The 26,241-nt window shown below is 54.3% G+C and overlaps 1 protein-coding gene across 1 annotated transcript in view; it reads right to left on the reverse strand.

The window, feature by feature from the left end:
- Window positions 1-20,280, reverse strand: part of DPH1 (diphthamide biosynthesis 1) — a 40,128-nt gene extending 19,848 nt beyond the window's left edge. Inside the window, exons 1-4 of the mRNA XM_061605081.1 lie at window positions 20,143-20,280; window positions 17,228-17,380; window positions 13,696-13,759; window positions 2,663-2,784 (exon numbers count right to left, since the gene is read on the reverse strand). Coding sequence (XP_061461065.1) covers window positions 2,663-2,784; window positions 13,696-13,759; window positions 17,228-17,380; window positions 20,143-20,200 — 397 coding nt within the window. The 5' untranslated portion in view covers window positions 20,201-20,280. The remainder of the gene's footprint in view (window positions 1-2,662; window positions 2,785-13,695; window positions 13,760-17,227; window positions 17,381-20,142) is intronic.
- Between the last annotated feature and the right edge of the window lie 5,961 nt (window positions 20,281-26,241).

The following is a 26,241-nucleotide window of genomic DNA, read 5'->3' on the forward strand; positions in this document are numbered from 1 at the left end:
ACGTTGGCCTGCCTGCGACACCCCTGCGGCGCTGGTGCTCTGGGACCAAGTTAGCTCAGAGAAGGGGGAAGGGCTCACCCTGTCCCACCACTCTGCCCCAATTCTAGGCTTGGCATCTGACAGCAGTTCCCCGTTGCTGCCACAAGGGGGAGGGCTGAGCTTTAGGTTTAACATTTTGTTTGGGGGGGGCTGCATAATACAACCTGCCCTTCTTGTCCTACTCCTCATGCACTGAAAAATTTGGGAAGAGAAAGGTGTGCGTGTGCACCCCTTCCTCTCCAAAAGCCAGCCTTGACCTACAATGGCAGCTCATTCCTGGGTGGGGGGGAGCTAGGAAGAGGAATAAGATTTATAAAAGACAGCTCCCCTCAGATCCTTCCTTCCAGGTCTTACAGTGCCCTCCACCTCTTCCCACCCCACCTCGCAGGTCCCCAGTTTGCTCCCCATCCATGCAACAGTCCTAGCTACAATGCCAAAATTATGAGATGGGCCAAGGAGGGGAAAAAGAGGCTGGCAAAGGCTTCGCCACTCTCCCTCCCCTGCAGATATTTCTGCAGATCCACCTTAAAAGCTAACACACGCCCCCCCTCTTCCACCCTCCCCTTCCTTTCCCTGTTATTTTGAGCTGATTCCATCCTGGGTGGACTTCAAAGTTAGCAGCATCTGGGACAGCGCTGCAGTTGCCATGGCAACAGAATCCAGAGTACCAGTTCTGCCTAGGGAGATGGAAGCCAGCAGCCCTCCCCTCCCCTTTCTTTCTCCCCCCCCTTCAGCCAGGCCTCCTCCTCTTCCTCCTACTGTGCCCAGCAACAGTGCCAGCCTCTCCAAGGAGGGCTTGACACACTTTGCCACACCTGGGGCAACAGACGTGTGGCTGCAAGGAGAACTGCAGCCTGCCCACCCCCACATCTCCCGGAACAAGGGCACCGAGAAACAAAAGCTTTTGGGACTTCCAGAAAAGGAGGAAGAGGCAAATGCTGTGGGTGGTGCCAACACGAGAGCAGGGAGAAGATCCTGCAGGAATTCTGCCGTGAGAGTCCACCAACCATTCTCTGGCCTAGGCCATGGCATCGCCACGGCTTGCTGTCCATAACGGCTGGATTTTAATTTATTCATTTATTGCCCAATTTTCCTCCAAGGAGCGCAAGGTGGCGTGCACGGATCTCCTCCTCCCCATCTATCCTCATTATAACCCTGTGAGGCAGGCCAGGCTGAGAGAGACTGCGACTGCCCCAAGGTCACCCACCCAGCGAGTTTCATGGCTCTGGTCTCCCAGGTCCTAAGCCAGCACTCGAACTGCTATGCCATCCCTGGTTCTCTCATTGTGACACCTCAGGAGTTAATCGCAAATTGTTCGGGATCTCGGCCTGGACTGCTCAGCTGGGCGCATAGCAACTTCTAAGAAGCCAAGCAGGGAGGCCACCCCAAAAAGCACCTTCCGTGGCACTTGTTTGCAAGGCTGTGTGTGGAGTGTGTGTGTATACAGTATGTGTGTGTGTGTTGACAGCTGGACAGCAACCGTTTGGACTGGCTGTAGGGCGAGCGGGTGGGTTGCGGGGACTAGGGGGCAAGATAGATCCGATGTGGCTCTCGGGGGGGGGGGGCAAGAACACTGAAAACTCTCCCAGCGCAGGACTCTGTGCCACAGATGTGGTGTTTCCAACCAGGCGGTTCTTTTCTAGGCCTGCAAACACAACCGGACATCAGAGAGGCATTCGTGAAAACTTCCGTTGCCTGGAGACCTCTTGAAAACGCCTTTGAGCCAGATCCCTAATTTCCCTAAGCGCTAATTTTGGCAGGGTCAGGCACACAGATTGTTACTTTGGGGCTTTTTTTAAGCAAAGGCAACATCTCAGCGGGTCCCAGAGTGAAGTCTGCCTCAAGGCTGAGCCAGCCACACTGTCTTCCCTCCACTCACCACCTCCAGTGTTCCTTTTGGCTCCCTGTAGATGTATCAAATGATGTATTTTGTTTTTAAGGGGACTGAACCAGCTCGTTTCCAGAATTTCTGCATAAAACAGACTTCCCCAACCTGGCGTCTCCAGACCTTGTTGGCCTCCAACTCCCATCAGCCCTTGCAGCCAGCATGGCCAACCATCAGGGATGATGGGAGTTGTAGTCCAGCAACATCTAGAAGCAGCCTGAACGTCTGAATGCCAACCTGGATGTCTTTGAAAGGGGGGGGGTAGAAGTGGTTAGACAAATTCATGCAGGAGGACAAGGCTATCCAGGGCTGCTAGCCACAAAGGCTGTGCTGCCCTCCTCCTGTCGGGATGTCAGTTGCTGGGAATCCCAAATGGGGAGAGGAGGGCTGTTGTGCTCCGCTCCCGCCTGGGGGCTTTCCGATGGGCCTCTGTGAGAACAGGAGGCTGGGCGATGATGGGCCCCCCTTGACCTGATCCTGCTGCTGCATCTGCTACCGTTGCTGCTGCAGGGCCCTTATGACGTTCCGGCTCCCACTTGAGACTGTCTGCTTTCCGCTCCTAAGGCTTCCAGCAGCTGACTGCCAGGCTGCCTACCGGACTGGATGCCAGCGAGCAGGAGTGGCCTGGCTGGGGCTGGTGGGGCAGTACCCCCATTGCCCTAATGGGCCGCTTGCTAGTTCCTGAGGGGAGGGAAAGGAGGTGGTTGGCTGACGCCCAGGCAAAGACTCCATACGTACTCAGGCAGCTGTGAGCGTAGTGGACCAGGAAGTCAGCCCCGAGGGCCCGGGCCGTGAAGTCATCCACACAGCAGGCACCGTAGGTCACGTCGCCCATCACCACGGCTTCTGCGCCCGTGAACCTGCAAGAAGAGGGAGCGGGCATGGGCTCAGCAAGTGGCGCCACTAGGATGGGTGGGCTCAGGAAAACAGCCCCCCCTCCTGACTGCAATGGGTCAGCAGAGGGGAGGGGGGACCCGGATCATGCCATGGCCAACACCATGGCTCACCAGGCACGCTGCTGCATCCGAGAAGCCCGAGGCAAATCCACACTTCTGCCACAGACTCACTGCAAGGCCCTGAGCCAGCCCCCATCTTTCAGCCTCAGTTTCCCAGCTGGGAAATGGGAACAGACACCTCACGGGACTTTCTGCAGAGGCAGAAAGAAATAGGCGGCTATTGGGGTGTTACAAAGAGGGGGAGGATGAGTGTAACCGCCCCTCCTGAAATGATGGGCAAAGGGGGGGCAGAGAAGCCATTCCCGCCCCCTCCCCAACTAGCTGGAGGACCCAGGCAGGCCGCGTGCTTGGCTGGAGTTGGAGGAGGACCTGGCTACTCCGAAGATGTCAACATGATTAAACTGGAGTGCGCTAATCCGCCTCCTCAATTGGGGAAAGCTGTTTGCAATTCAGGGGATTAGGCGCTCATCAAAACATGCCGCCGGCTTCTCCGCACCAGCAGCAGATATGGGAGGGAGGGAAGGAGGCCAGCTTTGGTTCACAGGAGGCATACAGACGCCCTAGGCCCATGCCACCAGCCCCCCCAAGACAAAACAAAGGGGCAGCCAGGCCCCCAAAGCAACAGTCCTTGTAAACACGCCAGGGGCAGTGGGGGGCAGTGGCAACAGCTATCCCCCGGGCCGGAAGGTGCATCCTTGACTCAGCTGGAGAGCAGGGGGAGGGGGCCGCAAAAAGGCTTACTCCATTGACCAGTATTTATGTCAGACCTGGCCAGTCTGGAGGCTTCAATACTGCTGGTCAACTGCAGGAGCTAATCACAGGAGAAGATGCTTCACTCCTTGAGTCATGAGGTTTCCCACCTCGAGTGCCAAAATCTCTGTCATCCCAGCATTCTTCTGCATGGCGGGTGTTCTTCCCATTCCACAGAAGGGAAAACTAAGGAGCAACTTTCCCAAAGCCACAAAAACAAGGCAATGGCAGAGATGAGGCTTGAAACCACAGGAAGAATTTAAGGAAATAAAAAGCACGGCCTGACACCAAGGACTTGCATCACCCAATACTGACAAATCCGACTAGACCTTCCACCCGATAGCTGAAATCACGAGCATTTGATTGTACTGTTTCTCACCCCGCCTCCCTTGGGGATCCAAAACGGAAATCTACAGAGCTGGCATGGATGCTGGGAAGTTCTGCTGGGCCGGCCCTGTTTGCCCACACAGCAGAAGGCTCCACTCCATTCCAAAAAGTTTTATTTTTTTATAAATATATTTCAATACTGCTATTTCATGTACAAACATCCAAGCAGTTTATAACAAGTTTTTGTACAGTAAAACCTTTAAAATACAGTAAAAACAGAGGCCAATTATTGCAAAAAGACATCTTTTCCAGAGAATTCCAGAGCATAGGTTCAGAGGAGGGCAATGAGGATGATCAGGGGACTGGAAACCAAGCCCTATGAGGAGAGACTGAAAGAACTGGGCCTGTTTAGCCTGGAGAAGAGAAGACGGAGGGGAGACAGGATAGCACTCTTCAAGTACATGAAAGGTTGCCACACAGAGGAGGGTCAATATCTCTTCTCGGTCATCCCAGAGTGCAGGACATGGAATAATGGGCTCAAGTTGCAGGAAGCCAGATTTCGACTGGACATCAGGAAAAACTTCCTAACTGTTATTATTATTATATTATCATCTTTATTTATACCCCGCCATTTTTCCAAAACTGGAACTCATGGCGGCTTCCAGATAAAAAATACATATAATTAAAAACATACAAAGTCTACATTAAAATAAGATTAAACTATTTCCAATATTAAAACCATACACACATATAGCTAAAAAAGTTCAAACTAGTTTAAAAATAATATAATAGACATTAGCAATGCAGCACCTTCACGCCCTATCCTTAGCCTTCAATTCCAAAGGCTTGTTGGAATAGGAAGGTCTTCGCTTGTCGGCGGAAGGACTGCAAAGAGGGGGTCATTCTTACCTCCCTAGGAAGGGAATTCCAAAGCCTAGGGGCAGCCACCGAGAAGGCCCTCTCACGCGTCCCCACTAGTCGTACTTGAGAAGATGTGGGTATTGAGAGAAGGGCCTCTCCTGAGGATCTCAGGGCCCGGGCAGGCTCATACAGGGAGATACGGTCTGATAAATAGCCTGGACCTAAGCCGTATAGGGCTTTATAGGTCATCACCAGCACTTTGAATTGTGTCCGGAAACAGACTGGCAACCAGTGGAGCTTTTTTAACAGGGGGTAGTATGGTCCCTGCAACCAGCCCCAGTTAGCATGTAGTTAGAGCTATACGACAATGAAACCAATTACCTAGAGAGGTAGCGGGCTCTCCAACACTGGAGGCATTCAAGAGGCAGCTGGACAGCGGCCCTGTCTTGGAGTTGAGTGGAGGGGTGCCTCCTTCCCCTGTGGGTTGACCGCTGGGTCCCGGCTGGGTTCCCATGGGCCCCAGATGTGGAGACACCTTTGCTCGGCTTCGGCGACCTGTTGGAGGCCTCTGAAGGCTGGGCAGCGTCCTTGCAGCTGCCGTTGACACTAAGACCACTTTTGGCCTCGTGAATGGAGTACCACTTACGTTGTTCTTACTTTTTATCTGAAGGCGCACCCTTGGGATTGACACAAGCGAGGCGCCCTGATACTGTATTCTGAACTTGGTTCTATGACATTGTTTAATTATATTGTTTATTGTTATTGTTATACTGTTATAGTTTTTTAATGTTCCTGATATTTTGATGTGTATATGCTGTACTGTACGTCGCTCAGAGTGGCAGGGAAGTCAGCCAGATGAGCATCTAAGAAATCGAATAAATAAATAAATCTGTCGGGAATGCTTTGATTTGGATTCCTGCATTGAGCAGGGGGTTGGACTTGATGGCCTTGTAGGCCCCTTCCAACTCTGCTATTCTATGATTCTATGATGATCTTCTTAACTGCTTGCATATGCCTGGTGGAACAGAAGGGTTTTCCACAGGCATTTAAAGGTTAAAACAGAACATGCCTGCTGAGCGTTCCAGAGAACTGGGCCGACGACACGGAAGGCTCGATTTTGTGTCGATGTTAAATGAGTCCTGCCAACTCAGGGGAAGACCAGCGCCACTCCTGCAGAGGATCTCAGTGATCGAGCTGGGATATGGGGGTTCAGGCGGTCCCTAAGACGCACCAAGTACTTCCCAAGATTACTAAGACAGACAAGAGAGCAATCTGCATTTTTGTGCCTGGAACAAAATTTATGTCAGGCCTGGCCAATCTCATGCCACCCAACAAGGAACTCTGTGCAGCTCTGAAGCTTGCACCATCTTTCAACCATTGGCTGAAAAGAAAGGGGGGAAATCCTCTCACCAATTCCCTAACAGTGGAGGAGGAAAAACCCTGGAGATGCCCAATAAACTCCCTGTAAAGATTTGGTGGAAAGATGGCAGTGTAAAAGTGCAAGCAGGCTCAAAGTGGGAGTCTCGGGCAGGCAAAGCTCCTGCACAGTCTCCACCCTGGAATTTGCTCCCACAGAAGGCAGAGATGGCCACCAACAGGGACGGCTTTCCGGAAGCATGAGACAAATTTATGGAGGGGGACAGCAGTATTAATGGCTACTAGCCACCGGAGGCAGAATGGCCCTGAATGCCAGTTCCTGGGAACCAGGAGCAAGGAGAGGACTGGTGCACTCAGACCCCTTTGCCCTGATCTAGCAGGGCTCTTATTATGACATTAGTCATGATGTCTAAACTGCCTCCTCATGTTCCTGAACGCCAGTTGTGGGCATCGGAGGCGGGGAGAGTTGCTGCTGTGCTTGGGTCCCGCTTGTGGGCTTCCTGTTGGGGCACCTGGTTGGCCACTGTGAGGACAGGAGGCGGAACGAGGGTGGGCCACCCTCAGCCTGATCCAGCTGCAGCCAGGCTCTTGTGAGGTCCTTGCGTCTCCTTCACCCAGCACAAAGGCCAATGGGGAGGGGGGGAGAACCAGCCGCACAAGAGGCTCAGAGGTCCTGCTCCTCCCGCCCTCCCCCTAACCTTCGCCTCCCGTGAAGACGGGCAGCCTCAGGCAGCCCAGGGCCAGAGACTCTGGCACTGCTGCTGCCGCTGCCTGCCGCCACAACCCTGGAGCAGAAAACTCTGAGCAGTTCTGCTTCACCGGCTCTTCTCCCGTCAAATGTCACACGATAAACAGATCATTAACTCTGATTGGAAAGGGCCGGAGGGCACCATTCTGCTAACAGCCTCCCCCATCCAGGGCCAGAGGGAGGCAGGCACAAGTAACAGCAGGGAGGGGAGAGATGGCGGGGCATTTGCGTGCAGGCATGCAAAGGGGGGCCAGTAGCTCCCTTCTTACACACACTCACACTCCCAAGGATGGCAGCGCCAGAAAGAACTCTGGAAAAAAGCAAGTGGAAATTCCAGCACCAACTAATGAACGGGAGAACAGAAGCAGCAGCCTGGCTTACACAGAGTCATTCCATCAGCCCATCCAGCAGCACCCCTTCAGGGTTTTAGGAAGGGGGGGTCTTTCCCAGCCCTACCTGGAGATGCCGCTGGGGATCAAACCTGGGACCGGCAGCATGCAAAGCATGTGCCCAACTGCTGTGTTACAGCCCTTTCCCTTTAATTAAAGTAAAGTATGACGCTAGTCCTCAGGATTCTAAATAAAGGGCTGATTTAAGCAGGTACACAGAGGGTTGCCTTTCACCCTTGGCCCATCCAGCACAGTACTGTCTGCACTGACTGGCAGCAGTGGCTCCCCAGGGTTTCAGGCAGGGGGACATGCCCTGCCCTACTTGGAGATGCCGCTGGGGACTGAACCAGGGACCTTCTGCATGCAAAGCAGGTGCCTTTGACATTTCGCTAAGGCCCCTCCACAGGAAGGGCTGAGAGCGAGAGATTGCAATCAGGCAAAGAGGCAATCAGAGAATGAGTCCCATCGTTCATTTTGTCCTGCCGCCGAAGGCACCAGCGTTTAGGGCTGGAAAGCCTCTCCCGGTGTTGCCTGCATTCGGCGATTCCTGGCAGGAAACCACGGAAATTGATTCTCTGGTGAAGCATCCAGCACCCAGAGAACACACACATTAAAAAAGAAAGCGCAACAGCAGCAGCAGCAAGTTGCTAGTCCTCAAGGCTGCAAAGTGGGACCGGGATTTCTGGGGCTGATGCGGCAGGGCCTCTCACTTCCTTGCCCTTCCTCGCAAGAGACAGGAAAAACTATGCAAAAACAACCAGACACAAGCAAATGCAAATGCTGCCCTGCTCAATTTGCATAATTTATTCAGGCCACAGTTCAGCTTCCCAAGGCAGCCCAGCCTGGGTGCTGAATTTTGGCGGCTGCTGTTATTTTTAAGCCTGGCCCTGCCTGCTTCCAGATTCGCAGCCTCCTCCCAGGTGAAGTCTGGCGCCTGCAGGACTAGCCGCCAAACCTCTCCTACTCATCTGTCACCCCCTGCCCCATCCCAGTCACTGTCTGAGCTTCAGCAGAATTAAAAGGAGTCCTCCCCTTCCATCCCTCCCGCCCCGGCCTGCATTTCTTATCCGAAGGGGGTGGATGGGATTCACCTCCCACCCACACTCAAAATCCAGCTAAGGGAGAGCTTCGCTGCCAAGACAAGCAACAGAGAGCCTCCATCTGCAGACGCAGTCTACCTGTGGGGGGACAGTCCTAGCCATGCAGCCCTCCCTACTTGTTGTTCTTTCCAAAACCACTGTTGGAAACAGGAATGGTAGGTCAGATGGGATCTCTTTTTGCCTTGGGGGGGGGGAGTCTGATCCACGTGGCTGGAACTCTTTTCTTGGCCTGAGTACCTCCGCAGTTCCCCTGTGGGGCCTGCCACCCCAGCCCACCCAGCTCGGTAGTGCCTTGGACCGTTGCTTCGCTTGCAAGGGGAGGGAGGCTGCCCGCCATCAGAAGGAGCTCGCAGTTCCCTCACACGTGGCTGGGGGGATGCACCTCTCACACATGCACCCCAGCAGGGCCTCAGCAGCTGGGCTGCATTCAGAAGGTCCAGGTCCCATCCCCAATGGAAAAAACTCCGGTCTGAAACCCTAGAGAGCGACTGCCGGTCAGTGCAGACAGCACAGAGCTAGAACGGGGGCCACAGCTTAATGGCAGAAGCCCCCAGGTTCATCCCTAATGGCACCTCCAGGTCCCCTGTCTACAAGTCCTCAGGAAGCCACTGCCGGTCAGAGTAGAGCAGACAACAGAGAGTGAGATGAAGGTCTGACTCGGGATATGGCAGCTTCTGAAACCAGCTTTTTCTGCAGAACCTTGAGGACTGGCACCTTACTTTGTTCTCCGGGGAAGGACACAGCTCGGGGGCAGGGCACCTAGGACCCAGGTGATGGTATCTCCAGGTGGGGCTGGGACAGGCAGAAATGCTGCCAGTCAGTGAGCTAACTGGGCCAAAGCTCTGACTGCGCACAAGGCAGCTTCCTCTGCCCCTCTGTGGGGTGCAGAGCACCAATGCCAGGCCCTGCAAGTCACCCTGGCCTAGGAGGGAGGGGCAGCCATGGGCAGGGGGGCGGGACAGGCAGTGAACTCCCCAAATGAGGGGCTCGAAGCAGCACGGCACCCCTTCCTTAGCAAATCCCACCTCCCCCCCAAAAAGCCACCCTAGGTTTGGTTCTGCCTCTTCTCCACAAAGCCACTTAAGAATGCCTTCGCCATGCACGGAACTGCAGCCATTAAGCGTTCCCCCAAACCCTGCAATGTGCCCCACCTAAAGAGGACCCTGAACCCCACAGGGGGTGGCGGCTGCACAACGGGGTGAACCCAATGCTCACTGCACCACCAGCATGTCTGCTTCCAAACGACCCACAAGGACCGGGGGGGGGGGGGGGACAGGGCTCTTTTTGGAGAAAAAGCGGCAAAGCGCTTCTAGACCCCCCGCCCTGGTCTCTCTCCCACTTGACTTCCAGGGACAAGACCCCAGAGTCTCACCTTCCCTCTGGGGAAAAAGACCCCACCCCCAAGCAAGTCAAGGGGCAACAGAGATACAAGGCAACCCAGAGCTGCTCCAGAGCAGGAAGGTCTTTCCACACCTTCCACGCCAACAGAAGCCACAGGATCACAGGGGGGGAGAGAAACCCCCACCCCAGCCTCACAGGCCCCACCGATGTCACCGCAGGGCCCCTTGGCACAGCGTCACTGGCTCTGGGCTCGCTTGATCCTCGTTATCTCCCATCCCAGTTTGTTGTGTGTGGGGAGAGGGGGGCTTTAAAGTTTCTGCCAGAGACAGTCCTTTTATGCCCAGAGTCTCTCTGCCAGCCCAGATACGTGTGCCTAGCAAGGAGTGCCAACTGGCATGCCAGGCTGCTTAACTCTTGCCTGCCTGACCCACAGAAGCCCTAGTCTACCAGTCCCAAGCGCAACACAGCCTTGAAATTCTGTGCCCTTGCCACCCCGCGACCTGCATGGATCACAGGAAGGAGGGCCGGCGGAATCCTTCAAGGCCCACCCAGCCCCCACTCCGCAAGGAGGGCGGCTGCTGAGCTGACTAAGCGAGGATCTGAGCAGGAGGCACCCGCTGCACAGCCATGACCCTTCTCCCCCACACACACACTCCCACCTCACTTATGGCCTGCTAAATATTTCATTCAGAGTCCTCTCTGGAAGAGAGGTTTAATATTAAACAGAGGAGCGGCAGGAGTGCCCGGGAGGGGAAGGTAGGAGGTGCAGCAGCTTAGAACGCAGCCACTCCGTCCCAGCAGCGCCTTGCCAGGCCGCTCCACCGCATGGCAATCACCACCACAGCCGCGCAGGTAACAAAGCAGCTCTGCCGTAGGTCTGGCTGCCGCTCTGGCAAAACACGGCAGCTGCAGAGCCAGGGCCAAAGTGACACCCATTCCCCCCCCCAACCCACAGGGTGGGAGAGACACCCCAGAGGCACACATGCCACCTCCAGGTGGGCTTTTAAAGGTTGGGGGGGAGGAGGAGGAGGAGGAAGGGACTTTGTAGAACATTTAAAAGGTCCTGCGGGGTTTGCCACCCTCAATCAATTGCAAATTTGGATTTGGTTTTGGACTCAGGAAAAGCACACACAAAACCCATGAAAGGTGCCCCCATGTCTGTGCATCAAGAGGAATGGGGCTGAGCCTTCCTCAACCTGGAGCTCTCCGGACACTTTGGACCACAACTGTGACCAGCGCCAGCATCATAGGGCCACGCTGGCTGGGGCTGGTGGGCATTACAGTCCAGAGAATCTGGAGGGCCCCAGGTTGGGTGTCCCTGCTTTACAGGGCTAGCTGTGGCTCTCTGTGCCAAGAGGCTCAGAGCTGGACCAGTCTCAGGTACATCCAGTGTGTCCAAAGTGCCAGACCTGGAGAAGCAGAAGAGCCCTCCAGCCTTATACAACGCTCCTCAGGCTGACGCAGGACCGCCTTCTGTCTCCGGCGGCTGCTCTCCAGGGTGTCAGGCAGGGAGAGGCCCATCTCAGGACAGACGCCGGGATCGCGCCCAGCACTGTCTGCTGGCAAAGCACCAACATGGGGCTCCTCCAACAGCTGGGCAAGGAAGTGAAAGCGTGCACTTCATTTGCTGGATCAGGCCACATTTCCCATTACTGAGAGCCAGTGTGCTGAGATGGCTTATAGCTTTTGCAGAGAAACGGGTTCAGATCCACCTGGGCTAGTGGCTGTTGATCCCTCCTCTAGGAGAACTGAGGCAACCCTGGGCCAGACAGACCAGCGGCTTGGGCCAGCCTCATACACCCATTTACTCAAGAGAAGCCCTCCCAAAATAAGGTTGTCTAAGGAGAGGGAGAGCTGGCAGGGCAGCGAATGCCAGGCGCCCCCCTCCCTCTTCCTGCTGGCTCAGTGCAAGGGCTTCTGGGACGGGGAGGATCACAGCCAGCTGCAGCCCAGGGAAGTCTCGCTTCAGCTGCCTTTGAAGTCTGAGACCTGAAAGCGGCCCCATGCTGGGAGGGAGGGCAGCTCCCTTAAAGGGGTGGTGGCGGCAGCAGCACCACCACCCAGCCCAGAAAGGCTGCGGCAGAAGACAGGCCTGGGCAAGCCACAGAGGGAGGGAGGGAGAAGGACAGAGAGAGAGGGAGAGAGAGAGGGAGGGAGAGGGAGAGAGAGAGGGGGAGAGGGAAGGAGAGGGTGTCACTCCTGCTTGCACCAAAGGGGCAGGATCAGAGGAGCGGCACCCCAGCCCAGAGACACCCACTCTGCACTCCTAAGAAAAGCCGTGCTGGATCCGGCCACAAGAGGTCCGTCATCCTGCTTCCACAGGGGCCAACCAGACACCTCTTCTGGAAGGCCCAAAGCAGGACTTACTCAAGAAGCACAGCACAGTAAGGGCCACAGCTCGGCATGCAGGGCCCCTGCTGGGCACGCAGAAGGGCCCAGGGTCATTCCCCAGCAGCATCTCCAGGTACGGCTGCGAGAAAGGCCCCCTGCCTGAAACCTTGGGAGTACTTAGACAGGCCTACGGTCTGACTTGGTATTAAGGCAGCTTCCTCTATCCCTACTTAAGCCGGCCCTTTATTAAGAATAACGAGGACTAGAATCTTACTTTATTTTTAGGGACAGGGCCACAGCTCGCTGCTTCACACAGAGGCCCCGGGTTCAGCCCTTGGCATCTCCAGGTAGAGCGTGGAAAGATCCCCCCCAGCCTGAAACTCTGGAGAGCCCCTGCCAGTCAGTGTAGATAATAGTTGGTGGGATGGACTTGTACAAGACAGTGTCCTACATTCCTAAAAATGTGCAGGCGCCAGAAAGGAGAATCAGTGGAAAGAAAACAGTCATCCCAGCAGCAGCTGCTGCTGGTCAGGGCGGAGGGGCGCAGGCCAGGAGAAGGGCGGCTTCATTGGGCTCTGGAAAGCGAGGCACAGGCCCTGCCCTGCGGGCCGTGCCATTAGGAGGCGGGGTTGCCTCCCTCCCTCCTGCTCCCTCACCCAGAGATCAATGGGGGCTCTGCTTGGTCAGCTCAGGAGGCCCCCAGCAAAGGGGTCCCACGGAGCCACAGAGAGCTGCATTTTTTAATAAAATAAATCAGCAGCACTGCAAAAAGTCACAGATGCCCCAAGCTTCTGCAAGCAGAGAAGCCTCACTGCATGGCACTTGTAGGAAACCTGTGAGCCCCAGTAGCTCCCCACTGTACAGGCCGGCCGGCGCCCTTTACCCAACAACCCTCTTGCCCCGTGCCAACCCCAGCCACGCACAGAACATCCCCCCATCGCCCCTGGGCAGCTGGGCCCTGGTCCGCTAGCCCACAGCAGCGGCTCTCCAGGGTTTCAGGCAGGGAGCCTTTCCCAGCCCTGCCTGAGACGCCACCATCGGGACTGGGCCCGGGAGCGTCTGCATGCAAGGCAGGTAGTCTACACCATCGAGCTATGACCCTTCCCCTGAAAACAAGGGGGGGATTCTGGTCCCTGTCTTCCTGAGCAAACATCTGATTTAAAAAGGAACGCAGGAAGCCGCCTTCCACCAAGTCAAAGCATTAGGTCCATGTAGCTCAGCACTGCCTGCTCTGACTGGCAGCAGCTGCCCAGCATTTCAGGCAGTCCTACCTGGGGATGCTGCCAAGGGCTGAACCTGGGACCTTCTGCATGCAAAACAGATGCTCTGCCGCTAAGCTACAACACCTCCCACTGCAAGCAACCAATCTTTCCTGCACCCACCAATTACTGTGAGAGAGCTGGCAGAAGCTATTAAAATGACACAGAAATGTTGCTCTTTCTGTCTCCTTCCCCCCACCCACGTCCAGCACATCCTCTCATGGCCAGGCCCACACATTTACCCTCCCTCCCACCCACCCACCCACCCACCCACACACACTCAATCCCAGTCACGGGCAAGTCCACACACTACACCTCCCTTCCCTGCTCACCTCTCAATGATGTCAGCAAGGGTGCAAGCAAACATAAGGAGGCCTTCAGGCATTTGCAGTGCCACTGAGAGAGAGACAAAGGAGGAGACATGCATCAGAAAGGCTCAATTCACACCCCTACTACGCTTATTTCCTCCTCCCTCCTCGTCCATTCTTCTTTTGTGTTGTGTCGTTTTTAGATCAGATCAGGTATGGGGGACCTTTAGCATGAAGTACAACTCCCATCTGGTTTGCCAAAGGCAAGAAGTTGGGAGATTTCACAGGCAATGATCAGACCAGTGGAGAAGATTTACAATGCTTTAACTGAGAGCAGTTGGAGTTTTCACAGCAGGCCAGGCGCTAAACAGATGAAAGCAGCTCTTGAGCACAGCTATCTTACGTTTGCCTTTCTGTTGTTGGAAGCCCAAGGTAACAACAACGGAGAGAGCCCAGCTGATGGCCAACAGGCACATAGTACCTCTCTAGGTCTGTGTTGAAGCTCCCCGAACAGGAGTTAGGGAGACTTATTTATACCCAAAAGAGCCCCTGGACCTGGGTGCAGGTTTAATTAGCTATACCTGTTGGGATGTTTTTAATTTGGGTCTCAAGCTTCTGTCTTTGTTTATCAATCCTGCTGGTCAGTGTCTTTGAGCTTTGGAGCGGCATGATTCATTGCCCCTGCCTTGAAGGCCAGATTCTCAGCCTTTAACAGTGTGAGAAAACATTTTTGCCAACAAACTATTGGCATCCACTGTCTCTTTTGGCCCATGAAGAGCCTCTCCTTACCTCATCTGTGCTACGTAAACAAAACCTCTCAGCCTTCTGTACTGTTGTATACTACATAGGCAGGGTGTGAAAACACGCAAGGGGCCACCTGGCTGGAGTGCAGGGGCGTGAGATAGGAGCACGGGACAGGGGAACTGAGCACATCATCCTAGACCTCCTCATTACATTGAGATGGCTTCCAGAGGTATTTCCCATACACCAACATCCCTGGACAATGGCTACACTGCCTGATGGGAGTTGTAGTTTAACGGTATCTGGAGGGCCAAAGGTTCCCCACACCTGTTTTCTGAGGGAGGGAATACCTTTTGTGTACATTATTTTTAAGCTGTCTGTCTGTGCTAAAGAGCAGGATTTGAAAACAATAGCAAAACTCTCTCGCTAAAATTCTCTAAGCTGGGGCCCTTGAACATCATCTTTGAGCTGCGTTCTTGAGCTCCACCTCACAGCTCACACACACACACACACAGAGTGCAGGTGACCTAAAGTGGGTGCCTGAGCTTCCACAGAAGCCACGCACCTGCCCACAAATCCACTGTGGCACACCTGGATGAGGAACCCTAACTCCAGCAAGCCCTGAGCCCCAGAACCATTCATTTTGGGATTTAAATAACTGGGTCCTTGAGCTAAGCACTATGGGATGGGCGAGTTTGTGATGCTGGTGGATGCCAGAGGCACAGCTGCAGCCAAACAGGGACAGGACCCAGGAGGAGATTTGTTTTTAGAGATGTTTTGTTCTGAAGATGTTTTCAGTGTTTTTGTTTCCCGCCCTGGGCTCCTTCTGGGAGGAAGGGCAAGACAAAGATATAATAAAATAATAATTATACACAATGTTCAGCGGGACAAGGACTGTTAACGCCCAGTTGCTCCTGCATTCATTCACAGACATAGGAAGAGCCTGGCTCCTAGACCAGGCCAAAAGCCCACCTAGTCCAGCCTCCTGTTCTCCCTCCTGGGTCAGCTAGAAGCCCCACTGGGAAGCCAGACCCGGGCACAAGGCAGCCCTCTCCCCACCGGTGATTCCCAGCAGCCGGTATTCAAGGGCATACTGCTTCCGACAGTGGGGGTAGAACACAGCCACTGTGGCTGGTAGCCACGGACAGTCTGATCCTCCATGAATTTGTCTAACCCTCCTTTGAAGCCATCCAAGTTGGTGGCCATCGCAGCCTCTTGTGGGAGCGAGTTCCATAGTTTAACTATGCGCTTTGTAAAGAAGGACATTCTTTTGTTTGTCCCGAATCTACCAACATTTGGCTTCACTGGATGTCCTCACGTTCTAGAGTTGTAAGAGAGGGAGAAAAACTTTTCTCTATCCATTCTCTCCATGCCATGCACAATTTTTATACACCTTCATCGTGTCTCCTCTGACTCGCCTTTTCTCTAAATCAAAACACTTCAAATTTCCCTTGCAGGGGAGTCACTCCACCCCTTTAATCATTTTGGTTGCCCTTTTCTGAACCTCACATCCTTTTTGAGGTGTCCAGAATGGACATAGTTCTCCATCTCTCTCGAATGGGGGGGGGGGGCTTTGAGCAGAGGGCACTGTTAGCTGCATCTGGCTCACCCCAGCCAAGCAGGCAGAGGCCTGGCAGAGATCCCAAGTCCATCTCTGGCTGACAAGCCCACAGGACGCTGCCTTGTCCGATCCCATTACTGCCCTGACGGTGAGGCTGATCATCAGGCAGACATGCATCTTTGCACGGGCAACATCACGGACGGCATCCGTGGCAGTGCCAGGGGCCCAGCATGGCCACAGGTGCACACACATGCAGAGGGCAATCACCCTGCTCCCCCCACGAGCCAGGGCTTCCCTACAAGGATGCTCATGCACAGAGGGGGGGGGAGGGAGGGGCAGGGATGCAGGAAGCACCACCAAGACCAGCCCCTGCCTCCAAACAGCAGCAGCAACAGGGGAGGGGTGTTACTTATTTAATTCATCAATTAAATTTATATCCCGCCTTCCTCCCAGAAGGAGCCCAGGCTGCCAAGCAAAACCACTAAAAGCACTCTAAAACCTCTTTAAAAAGAAAAGCGTCTAAAACATATTAAACCAAAACATCTTTTAAAACATATTAAAATGAAGCAACAGCTCTCAAAACATCTTAACAAGCAATTCCTGCACAGACGCAGACTGGGGCAAGCCCTCCCCTTAAAAGGTTTGTGGAAAGAGGTCTTCAGCAGGTGCCGAAAAGGCAACAGGACGGTGCCTGCCTGACCTGTGAGGGGAAGGGCTGCTTTTGTTCTGTTCCAGAGCACTGGAGGCTGGACCATCTGGGCAAAGGGGGGCACTGCCCCACCAGCAACCAGCCCCCACCTGCCTGCCTGCCTGCCTGCCTGCCAGTGCAAGGGCTGTCTGCTTCCGCCTCCTCCTCCTCTTCCATAGTCTCTGAGACGAAGGAGGAGGAGGAGGTGACAGGCAGGGCCACCCCCTGGACCAGTTGCAAGTACAGATTTGAAGGCCCTGGGGAAAATGGAAAAATAATTTAAAAAAATCTTTTTCCCAAAGCCTTTTTTGTTTTGATTTTTGTAAAAAACTGGGGGTGGGGTGGGGGGACATGGGGTTTCATCCCTGCCCTGAAATTCCTCCAATTTTATTCCCCCCTGGGCCTTCATATCTCTTGTCGCAAGGCTGGCTAAGGGCAGGCCGTTGGGGTAGTGCCCCATATGCTCAGTTGGGCTCTTTTGGGCTCAAGCGTCCCTGGTGAAGCTCCGTGCTCTACGGAGGCCACCCAGAGAAAGCCCCAGGCCGCCACACGGGCACGAGACTCACCCCGTTTCGCCTGAGCCTCCCGGATGCGCCAGACTGTCTTGTAGACCTCGAAGTTGTAGTTGCAGGGGAGGGAAGCCACGGCCTCCTTGAGCTCTGGGTCTGACAGGATCTCTTCGGGAATCTGGTGAGCCACTCGTCGAGGAGCCCGACGGGCTGCAAGGGGAAGAGGAGGAGGAAGCCAGAAGGATCCAGGTAAGGATCAAGGCCTTAGGCTGCATTTACTCAGTGGCAAGGAAAGGGCACTCTGGACATGGTCAGATTTCCCTTTTCTCCGTGTTACTACTTTACACGTCCCAAGGATGGAAACAAAGTCTTGGAGGGGCAATATAAGAGCACTGGCTCTCACAACAGTGCTGTCAGGTAGGCTGCTGCTGTTCCCATTTTGCAAATGGAATGGTAGAGAACTGACACTGGGATGGCATTTAACAAGAAGCACAGGAAAGAGGCACAACTTGAACCCAGCTCTCAGAGATCAAAGGCTTTTCCTGATGACTGATAAAGAAATAGGAACATCCCAGAATAGGATTCCTAGTAGACTGGAAGCCCCTAGCCTATCCTTAGAGCTGAATCTAGTAAGTAAGAGCAGGAAGGGAGAAACTCTGGCAAGTTTAGGAGAAACATTAAGGGGGCCAAAGGGGGAGAGAAAGCCCCCACCAGAGCAGGAACATGAAGAAGGGTCCATCCTCACCTTCCCTCTCAAGGAAGGGGTTCCCTCAGGACTCACAGCCGGGGGGTGGGGGGTCCTTCCCTCCCCAGACCCTCCCCACACTAGCCAGCAGGGCGATGACATCCATGATAGTATTTTGGGCTGTTGCGGGGGTGGGGTGGGGTGATAACTGTCCTGGGAGGAGCTGAGTCACCTTTCAACCTGGGTGCTTGGCACCCTCCTATGGGGGTGGGAGTGCCCCAAAGGCCAGGTGGGCACTGACACGTCAACTGAATGCCAATGGTGGAAAGGGCAATTTGCTATTCTTTCACTCTCCCCCCCCTTTTTTTAGCACAAACGCCGTTGTTGCGTGAATCAGCGAAGCAACAGAGTTCCTGGAGGACGCAAGTTGGCAAAGTGTTATCTTTTTGGGGTGGGAAGGGTGAGAGAGGGTGAGAGGGAGGAGATTTGGGGTGGAGGGGGGGCTATTTATGCTCCTGCATGACTGTGCCCCTCTCCCCCAAGAGCAAACAGGCACATGGTTACCCGTGGGAAGGAGCAAAGCCAAGTAAAAATGAGTCACTCGCAGGTTTCCCACTCACCAGGGAGAGGCAGGAGAGCCCAGGCCCTACACAGGAAGGAAACTGTGCAGAAGCCCCCCCCCCCATTCAAACCCCAAAGGCATCTCCAGGTAAGGCTGGGGGAAAGAGCCACTGCGGCCAGCCCGCGAGATGAACCCGTGGTCCAACTCCGCAGAGGGCACCTTCCTACGTTCCTAAAGGCACATCTCAGCCACAGAGCCGCTCCCCGACAAGTGACACACTGTTTTCGTCCAGGTGTCAACTTCAGGCCCATTGACTTTGGCAGGCCCTATTCAGAACAGTTTTACAGAACTGGGTCACTGATTATGATATTATTACATCGGATTTTTAGATGTTATGTTTTTTAATTCTCTTTTTAATGTTGTGTTTTAGATGTTGTCAGCTGCCTTTGGCTCTAAATGAGGAACAGCAGGATATTATATCATTATTATTAATAATAATAAATAACAACAACAATAACAACAAAACAACAATAATGTCAATATTGAGCCAGGATGGCCAAGGGTTTACAGCACCCCGCCTGTGTTCCCTTGTGGGCTTTCCCAGAGGCATCTGACTGGCCAGAGCTAGAGACACAGCTAGATACACAATCCTCATGTTTCTAGTCTCTTAACAGACAAGGTTTGCCACCAGCCTGTAAGCATGACAGCAAAATGGAGCCTCTTTGCCAGATGCAGTCTACCTTGAAGAAGTAGCAGTCAAGCACAAGTCCCAGGGGATGATTGGAGACCTCCCTACATATCAAAACTGCAACCCTGCCCAATGCACCTGAATGGCCACATCTGGAAACAGAATGCTACAGGGGATGGGAGGGAAGGCAGTGGCACTGATCCAGCAAGACAGTCACTTTTGGGTTTTTGATTTGAGGCCTGGGGAGTAAGGGGCTCTGGTGCTTCTCATTAGAGAAGGAGCACAACACAGCATACAGCACGATTCTCTCTCCCCTCCCCATTTTATCCTCATAACAGCCCTGCAAGGAAGGTCAAGCAAAGACAAAGAGAGAGAAAGAGACAGCCCAAGACCCCTCAGTAAGAAGCTCCATAGCTGGGTCTCAACCCTAGCCTGACACTACTAGTCTAGACTGCAAGCCCCTCCGGGCAGGGACTTGCCTTCTAAATCCTTGTAAAATGCTGCACACAGCGATGGCGCTTTAATACTGGTAATTTTCTCAGTGGTGGAGGGCACTTTTTCGGAGAGCAAAGGCTCGATCACATCTGATTATATTTAAATGACACTGAATTTGCTGCAGGGCTGATGAAGACATAAAAACACAAAACGGGCCTCGCAGCTGGATCAGACCAATGGCTTATCACGTCCAGCATTCACATTCGCCGTCGCCTCCCCACAGTGGCTAGTCAGACGCCTCCGGGATGCCCACGAAGGCAACCAGCCCTCCACCATTGTTGCTTCCCCTCCCCAACAGCTAGTATTCCAGGGTAGACTGCCTCTGACTCTGGGAGTTCTATAGGGACCTAATCCCCTTCTGCAAGGACCACCGAGGGAAAGCCTCCCAGCCACCCCCTTTGGCTCTGGTTCTCCTTTCCGGGAGAGGAGGAGGACGAGGGCCCAGACCTAAAGCAAGCGAAACACAAAGTAAAGGCCGGAGCCCGTCCTCACGACCCACGCGCGTGCACGCTGCACCCGCTCCGGAGTGACTCCCTGTTCACCTGGAGCCGGAGCAGCCTCTTTCCCCCCTACCGAGGCATCAGCTGCAGGATCCGCCATGGCTGCACAACCCACGTGGGCACCAGAAAGGCAGCGCCAGTGGAGCGCCGGTCGTGAGAACCAGGCAGGAGCAAGCCGCCACCGAGCGCATCGTTCAGGAGGAAAAAACAACCGAGCAGAGATTCCTCCGTCCGTCCCCCTCCGGCTCCCCCTTCGCTCTCTGCTGGCTGTTTGCAAAGCTCGGGAGGAGGGAGAGCGAGCTTTCTGGTGTGTGACGGGGATCAGCCGGCCCCAGCACCTGTTTCACGTGCCTCCTTAGTACATAGATAATAACATAGCAAGGAAAGACGAGAGTGCCCTTGAGAGGGTGCAGAGTGCATATGACAGTAGAGGTGGGGGTGTTCCAAACGTATTTGTGGATGCGCAGTCCTAAATTGCAGAACTTTTTTCAAGAAATGATGTGTAATTCCCTGGGCTCAGATCGAAGAGTTGAGATAAGAAGGCTAAGGAAGACGACCCCCCCCTCAATTCCAACCCCGTGCCTCTGAAGACAAGTGTCTGACCCTTTACCCTTAATCCAAATGCGTGTCTGTAATTGATATGGACGGCACTCTATACATGCTCCACAGCACTATCTTTTCTGTACAGTCCAGCCACAGGGCTGGCCTGAAACCAAATGGCACCCCTCCACCTTCCATTTTTTCAGCTTTGGGATACCTTAAGGGGGTATTATTGCGTTTGTGGCCCATTTCACGACTTTGATACACGATTTGAAATGCATGATTTATCCCTGTCCTATAAGATGATAAATCTGCATGCACAGACCTATAAATCTCTATTTATTCATGCCATATACAAACCGTTTGCATTTCAGCTGTGACCGAGTGGGTAGGTGGATAGATAACAGGGAGAGAGCTCTGGGGCTCGACCTTGGGACCTAAGTCCAGCCCCCCTCACCGCCATTTGCAACCCAGAGCAGCAGATGCTGGGGACAGTGGCACAGTGATGCCCCACGCCGGCACCTGGGCCAGGGTGGACCCCCAAGGCTGATGTGGGTCCCTTTTGCTTTCTTCCCTTTCTTCTTAAAAATCAAACATTTCCTACTCAGGACAGACAGACGGGCACGTGCAGAGCCACAGATGCTCCATTTATTATTTTTTACTTTAAAAAGGCATTGTCCTTTTCTGCAATAAAATGGGGTTTATTCCAAAGCATGTGTTTTAATTGACTTTTAAATATTTGTTTTTAAATTTGTATATTTGTTTTTAATGTTTTAATTGTTGTAAACCACCCAGAGAGCTTCGGCGATGGGGCAGTATACAAATGTAATCATATAAATAAATCCAAACTTTTGACCCTTGGCTTGATGGGGGGCCGCTTCCTCCAAGGCCTCCCCTCCTGATCCAGGGAAGCTGGGATTGTTGGAGGGGGGGGCAGCAGGCACCCATCCATGCAAAGCAGAGACTGCCTGCCTCAAGCAGGGCTCCTCTCCTCACCTCCCCCCATACAGTGAGCCAACGCCTGCCCTGGGGAAGGGACACAGGGGTCCAGGGGCTAGAAATGCCGTTATTTCCCCTCCCCTGCCTGCTTTGTTCATTCTGCGGGTGCCTGGCCCTCGTTTCTCTGGAGCCAGGACAAACGTGTCAGGCAGCCTCCTCCTCCTCTCCTCACAAAAAGCCTCATCTGGGCTGGGAAGCGGGAGGCCTCAGAGGTGTCCTTGAGCTGCTTCATGTCTCTCTGCGGGGCTCCTCATGCTAATGGCCTCACAGACAGAGCCCCTACTTGGCATGCAGAAGGTCCCAGGTGTAGCCCACAATGGAATCTCCAGGCCGGGCCGGGAATGTCCCTTCTCTGAAGCCCCAGAGAGCCGCCGTTGCCTGCCAGTGCAGGCAGTTCTGAGCCCGATGGACCAGGGGTCTCCTTGGCATCAGGTTGCTTCCTGTTTCCTTCTTCCAACCCACCTCCAGGCTCAGGGGAAGAGCTTCCCCTCTAGGCTTAGGCCTCGCATCTGCCACCGAGGACCGGCCAGCGCTCCCCATGGCTCCCAGATGCCCTGCCTGCTGTGCTTGCAGCCACTCTGCCTCCCAGGGTCTCCCTCTCTCTTGCTTTGCTAGCCACTCTGAGCCCCACACCCGCTGGGAACCCCACTGGGCCGTCCAATGGGGCCAAATGTTGGACGATTCAGGGAGGATGAAAGGGAAGCCAAAGGCCTTGACACAGCCGCGCAGAGTCAAACTACTGGATTTGCAGTGACGGCCACCAGCTTGCATGGCTTCAAAAGACAATTCGCCTGAACTGGGGAGGTGAAGAAGACACATTCATGGGGAAGGATGTGGCTTTCAGGGACTACTAGCCATGTGGCTATGCTGTGCCTTCACCATCAGGGGTGGCGTGCCTCTGAATACCAGTTGCTGGAGAACACAAGTGGAAAGAGGCCTGTTGCACCGAGGTCGTGCTGGGGGTTTCCAGGTGTGGGGAACCTTTGGCCCTCCAGATGTTGCTGAACGACAGCTCCCATCAGCCCCAGCAAGCATGGCCCATGGCCACTCAACAAGGCCCCTGTGTGGCATGCCGATGGTCCCAAGGGCATCTCAGGTAGGGCTAGGAGGGACTCCTGCCTGAAATCCTGGAGCCACTGCCTGTCAGAGCAGGCAACACTGAGCTAGATATGGACCAAGGCGGTTTCCTATGTCCCTGGAGGGCCAAATGTTCTCCACACCTGCCCTTTGGGGCTCCTGGCTGGCCACTGTGAGGACAGGATGCTGAACGAGAGGGCCCGTTGAGCGGATCCAGCCACAGCCAGGCTCTTCCTACGTCCTTATTTGAAGGTGGGGGGTTGCAGGTGAGGAGGAACCTCACGCCCAGTGGTTGAAGGCGGCCCTCCAGGCCTCTCTGTCTGGCCCTCAGAACTCTCTCCAGGCAACGCTTTGCACCAGAAGAGGCCAGCTGCAGCTGGATCAGGCCAAAGGAGGCCCATGCCGCCCATCTAGGCCACCATCCTGATGCCCACAGTGGCCAACCCAATGCTGTGACAGGAAGCCTCCCAGCAGGACGTGTGGGCAAAAGCCCTTGCTGTTGCTCCCCAGAGACGGGTAGTCGGAGGTCCACCGCCCCGAATCCATGAGACAGCTTCTCCTGTCGGTGTGAGGACCTTTGGAGGCAGAAGAGCTGGCCTGGGAAGACAGAGGGGCCCCTCTCCTCCTCTGGGCCCAAGAAGCCCCCCACCCTTCCCAACGTTGTCACAGCCTGGGATCTGCTCTTTGCCACGCCTGGATTTCTGTTCCCTGACATTTTATTACACGCTAATTAAATTAGACCCTCCCTCCCCCACACAGGCTGAGCGGCAGCTGGTCTGCCCCCTCTGCTGGCTTCTTACTAAGTGCCTGAGTAATCCTTGCCTCCCTCTTGCTGCTGGTGGTCAGATGCTGGCCTCGAGTGGGCTCCACCCAAAAACACACACACAACTCTCCAAATGGAACCAGGTCTCTCCCTAACCCCCCTCCACCAAAATCCTTCTCTCTCTTGCCCTCTCTTCCCCCCATCACCCTCTCTCCCCCTGAGAAAGGTCTCGTGAACTCCACCAGAGCAGAAAGACCCACCCTGGAGGGCTCTGCTGCTTTTGCCTGCGTTGCCAACATTCACAGAGAGGAGTGTCACTGCGCTCAGGACACCTGCTTAAGGACCTCAGAAGATCCCCTCAACAGCTGGATCAGGCCACAGATGGCCTATCCCACCCAGCCTCCTGTCCTCACAGTGGCCAGCCAGATGCCCCAACAGGAAGCCCCCAAAGAGGGCCTGAGTGCAGCCAGCACTCCTGTCCCACTTGCAGTTCCCAGCAAGCCGCGGCATTCAGAAGCATCCTGCCTCCGACGGGGGACGGAGAGCACAGCCAGTGTGGCTAGTAGCCACGGATAGCCTCATCCTCCATGTGTGGCATGTGGGAGGGCTCAAACATTGATCCAACGATATCCGGGACTTGATTCAGCAGCCCTAGAACATCTTCCTCTCCCACTGGGTCTGAAGGCTGAGGCGGTCTACTCCACAGGGGTGAACTGGCAGAGGGCTTGGTAGCAAGTTCTCTCAGTTCACTGCCCTGGCTGAGCAGAGACACCACCCCATACAAAGGGGCCAGGTCTGGGGAGAAGGCAGCGGAGGGGGCCTCATCCAGGAGTGCAAGTAGGACATAAAAGGTGGTTGAGGACCAGGGCAATTGTCAAAATGAGTTAAGTAATTTACTATATTTGCCACACACCTTCTTTCTGCCTTTAGCATCATGTTTATTTCAGTGTTTCTTCTGCTTTTTTACATAAAGCACTGAAGGAGACTAACAACAACAGAAACAATAAAAAAAACTTTAAAACTTATTATAAATTAAAAAACACACGGACACAATTTCCTCCCAATGGCAGATGAAACGCCGGAAGCATTTCATCGCTCACGGGCCGTGTCTGGGCTGAGGTTGTGCCTCTTTCATGAAACAGACATGGGAAGCTGCCTTCTCCCACCCAGCTAGACCAACAATGGGGAACCTCTAGCCCACCAGGCCTCCTCACTTGGCACTTGAAGCCATTTTGGCAATGCCATGCCCACCTGCCCTACACCTACGTCACCTGTAGGTCAGGGTGGGCAAAAGGGGGAATTGTGGGCACTGACCATTAACTAATTGCCAGGGCTCGCAAAGAGCTTTGCAAGTGCAGATGACTTGCGGATTCAGATTCTAGCCTGATATGGCCTGCTCTGACAGGCAGCATCCATCCTGTCCTCGGGCAAAGAGAGGCCTTCCTCCTCACCCACCAGCTGGCCTTTCATACTGCACCAGGGCCCTCCGTTCCTCTCCGGTCACGTTCATGTGGGCAAAGGGATTTGCTCAAGACAGCAGGCAGAGAATTGCCTCGCCCATCACCTGCCACCCAACCCTTTTCTGGGGATGCCAGGGATTGAACCCGCTCCTTCTAACAGGCAATGCTGTTGGGATGAACCTGGGACCTTCTGCCTTGGCTCTGCCAATGAGCGACACCCCCTCCCCAGCACGGAGCAAGGGCTCACGATCACGGAATAAAACCCGGTTCCTCTTCGAGAGGCAAAGATCCTCTGCCTGTTTTCAAGGCTCTCTCCCTTCGGTGCCTCCTCCCCAGGCACTCCTTCTGCAACTGGGTTGGGTCAGCAGTGAGAATGGGGACACAGGAAGGTGCCTTATCCCAGGTCAGACCATTGGCCAATTTGCCTCAGTGTTGTCTACACTGACTGGCAGCAGCTCTCCAGGACCTCAGGCAGGGAATCTTTCCCAGCCCTACCCGGACACACCAGGTGTTGCACCTGCGCTCTTCTGCAGGCAAAGCAGGTGCCGCATCACTGAGCTATTATCTTTTCCTTTAAAATAAAGCAAGATGCTAGTCCTTGTGGTTCTAACAACAGGGTTAATTTAAACAGGAACAGGGAAGCTGCCTTATGCCAAGTCAGAGCGTTGGTCCATCTAGCTCAGAATTGTCTGCATTGACTGGCAGCCACTCTCTGGGTTTTCAGACGGAGGAGTATTGCCAGCCCTACGTGGGGATGTCAAGGACTGGACCTGGGACCTTCTGAATGCACAGCAGGCTCTGCCCCGATCTACGGCCCTTCCCCTAATCGATGGCATCCGTGGTGGCAGAAAGGGCCTTCTTCCTCCAGGGAGGGGGAAACGGGAAGCAAAACGGCATGTGCTGCTCATGGCAATCTGCTTGGCCCAAACCCCAAAGATGAACAGAAGGGAGGATTCGTCATGTACCCACCGCAGTGGGGCGGGGGAGAGCTGAGGCACCAGCAAGTGCCGTCCCTGTCCAAAACTCATCGCTGTGTGTTGTTCTGGTGCGGCACTATCAATATAGTCAAAATAAAGATTGCTAGCTCCCTGCGGGCAGACCTGTCTCTTTCTCCTCTTATACAATTCTGTAAACTTCCAGGTACATCAATGCACCAGGCACTTTCCAGGGGGGGGGGAAGACACAAATATATGGCCCCCAACCCAAGACATTTTAAGTGACGCACAGAAAGCCTCCCCGTGACATTTGGCACTCTTTGGGGGGGGGGATTTTTAAATTTTATTTTTTTTAACCCTATGAAAT

The sequence above is a fragment of the Rhineura floridana genome, chromosome 21, assembly GCF_030035675.1.
Source record: "Rhineura floridana isolate rRhiFlo1 chromosome 21, rRhiFlo1.hap2, whole genome shotgun sequence".
In the NCBI taxonomy this organism is placed as follows: Eukaryota; Metazoa; Chordata; class Lepidosauria; order Squamata; family Rhineuridae; genus Rhineura; species Rhineura floridana.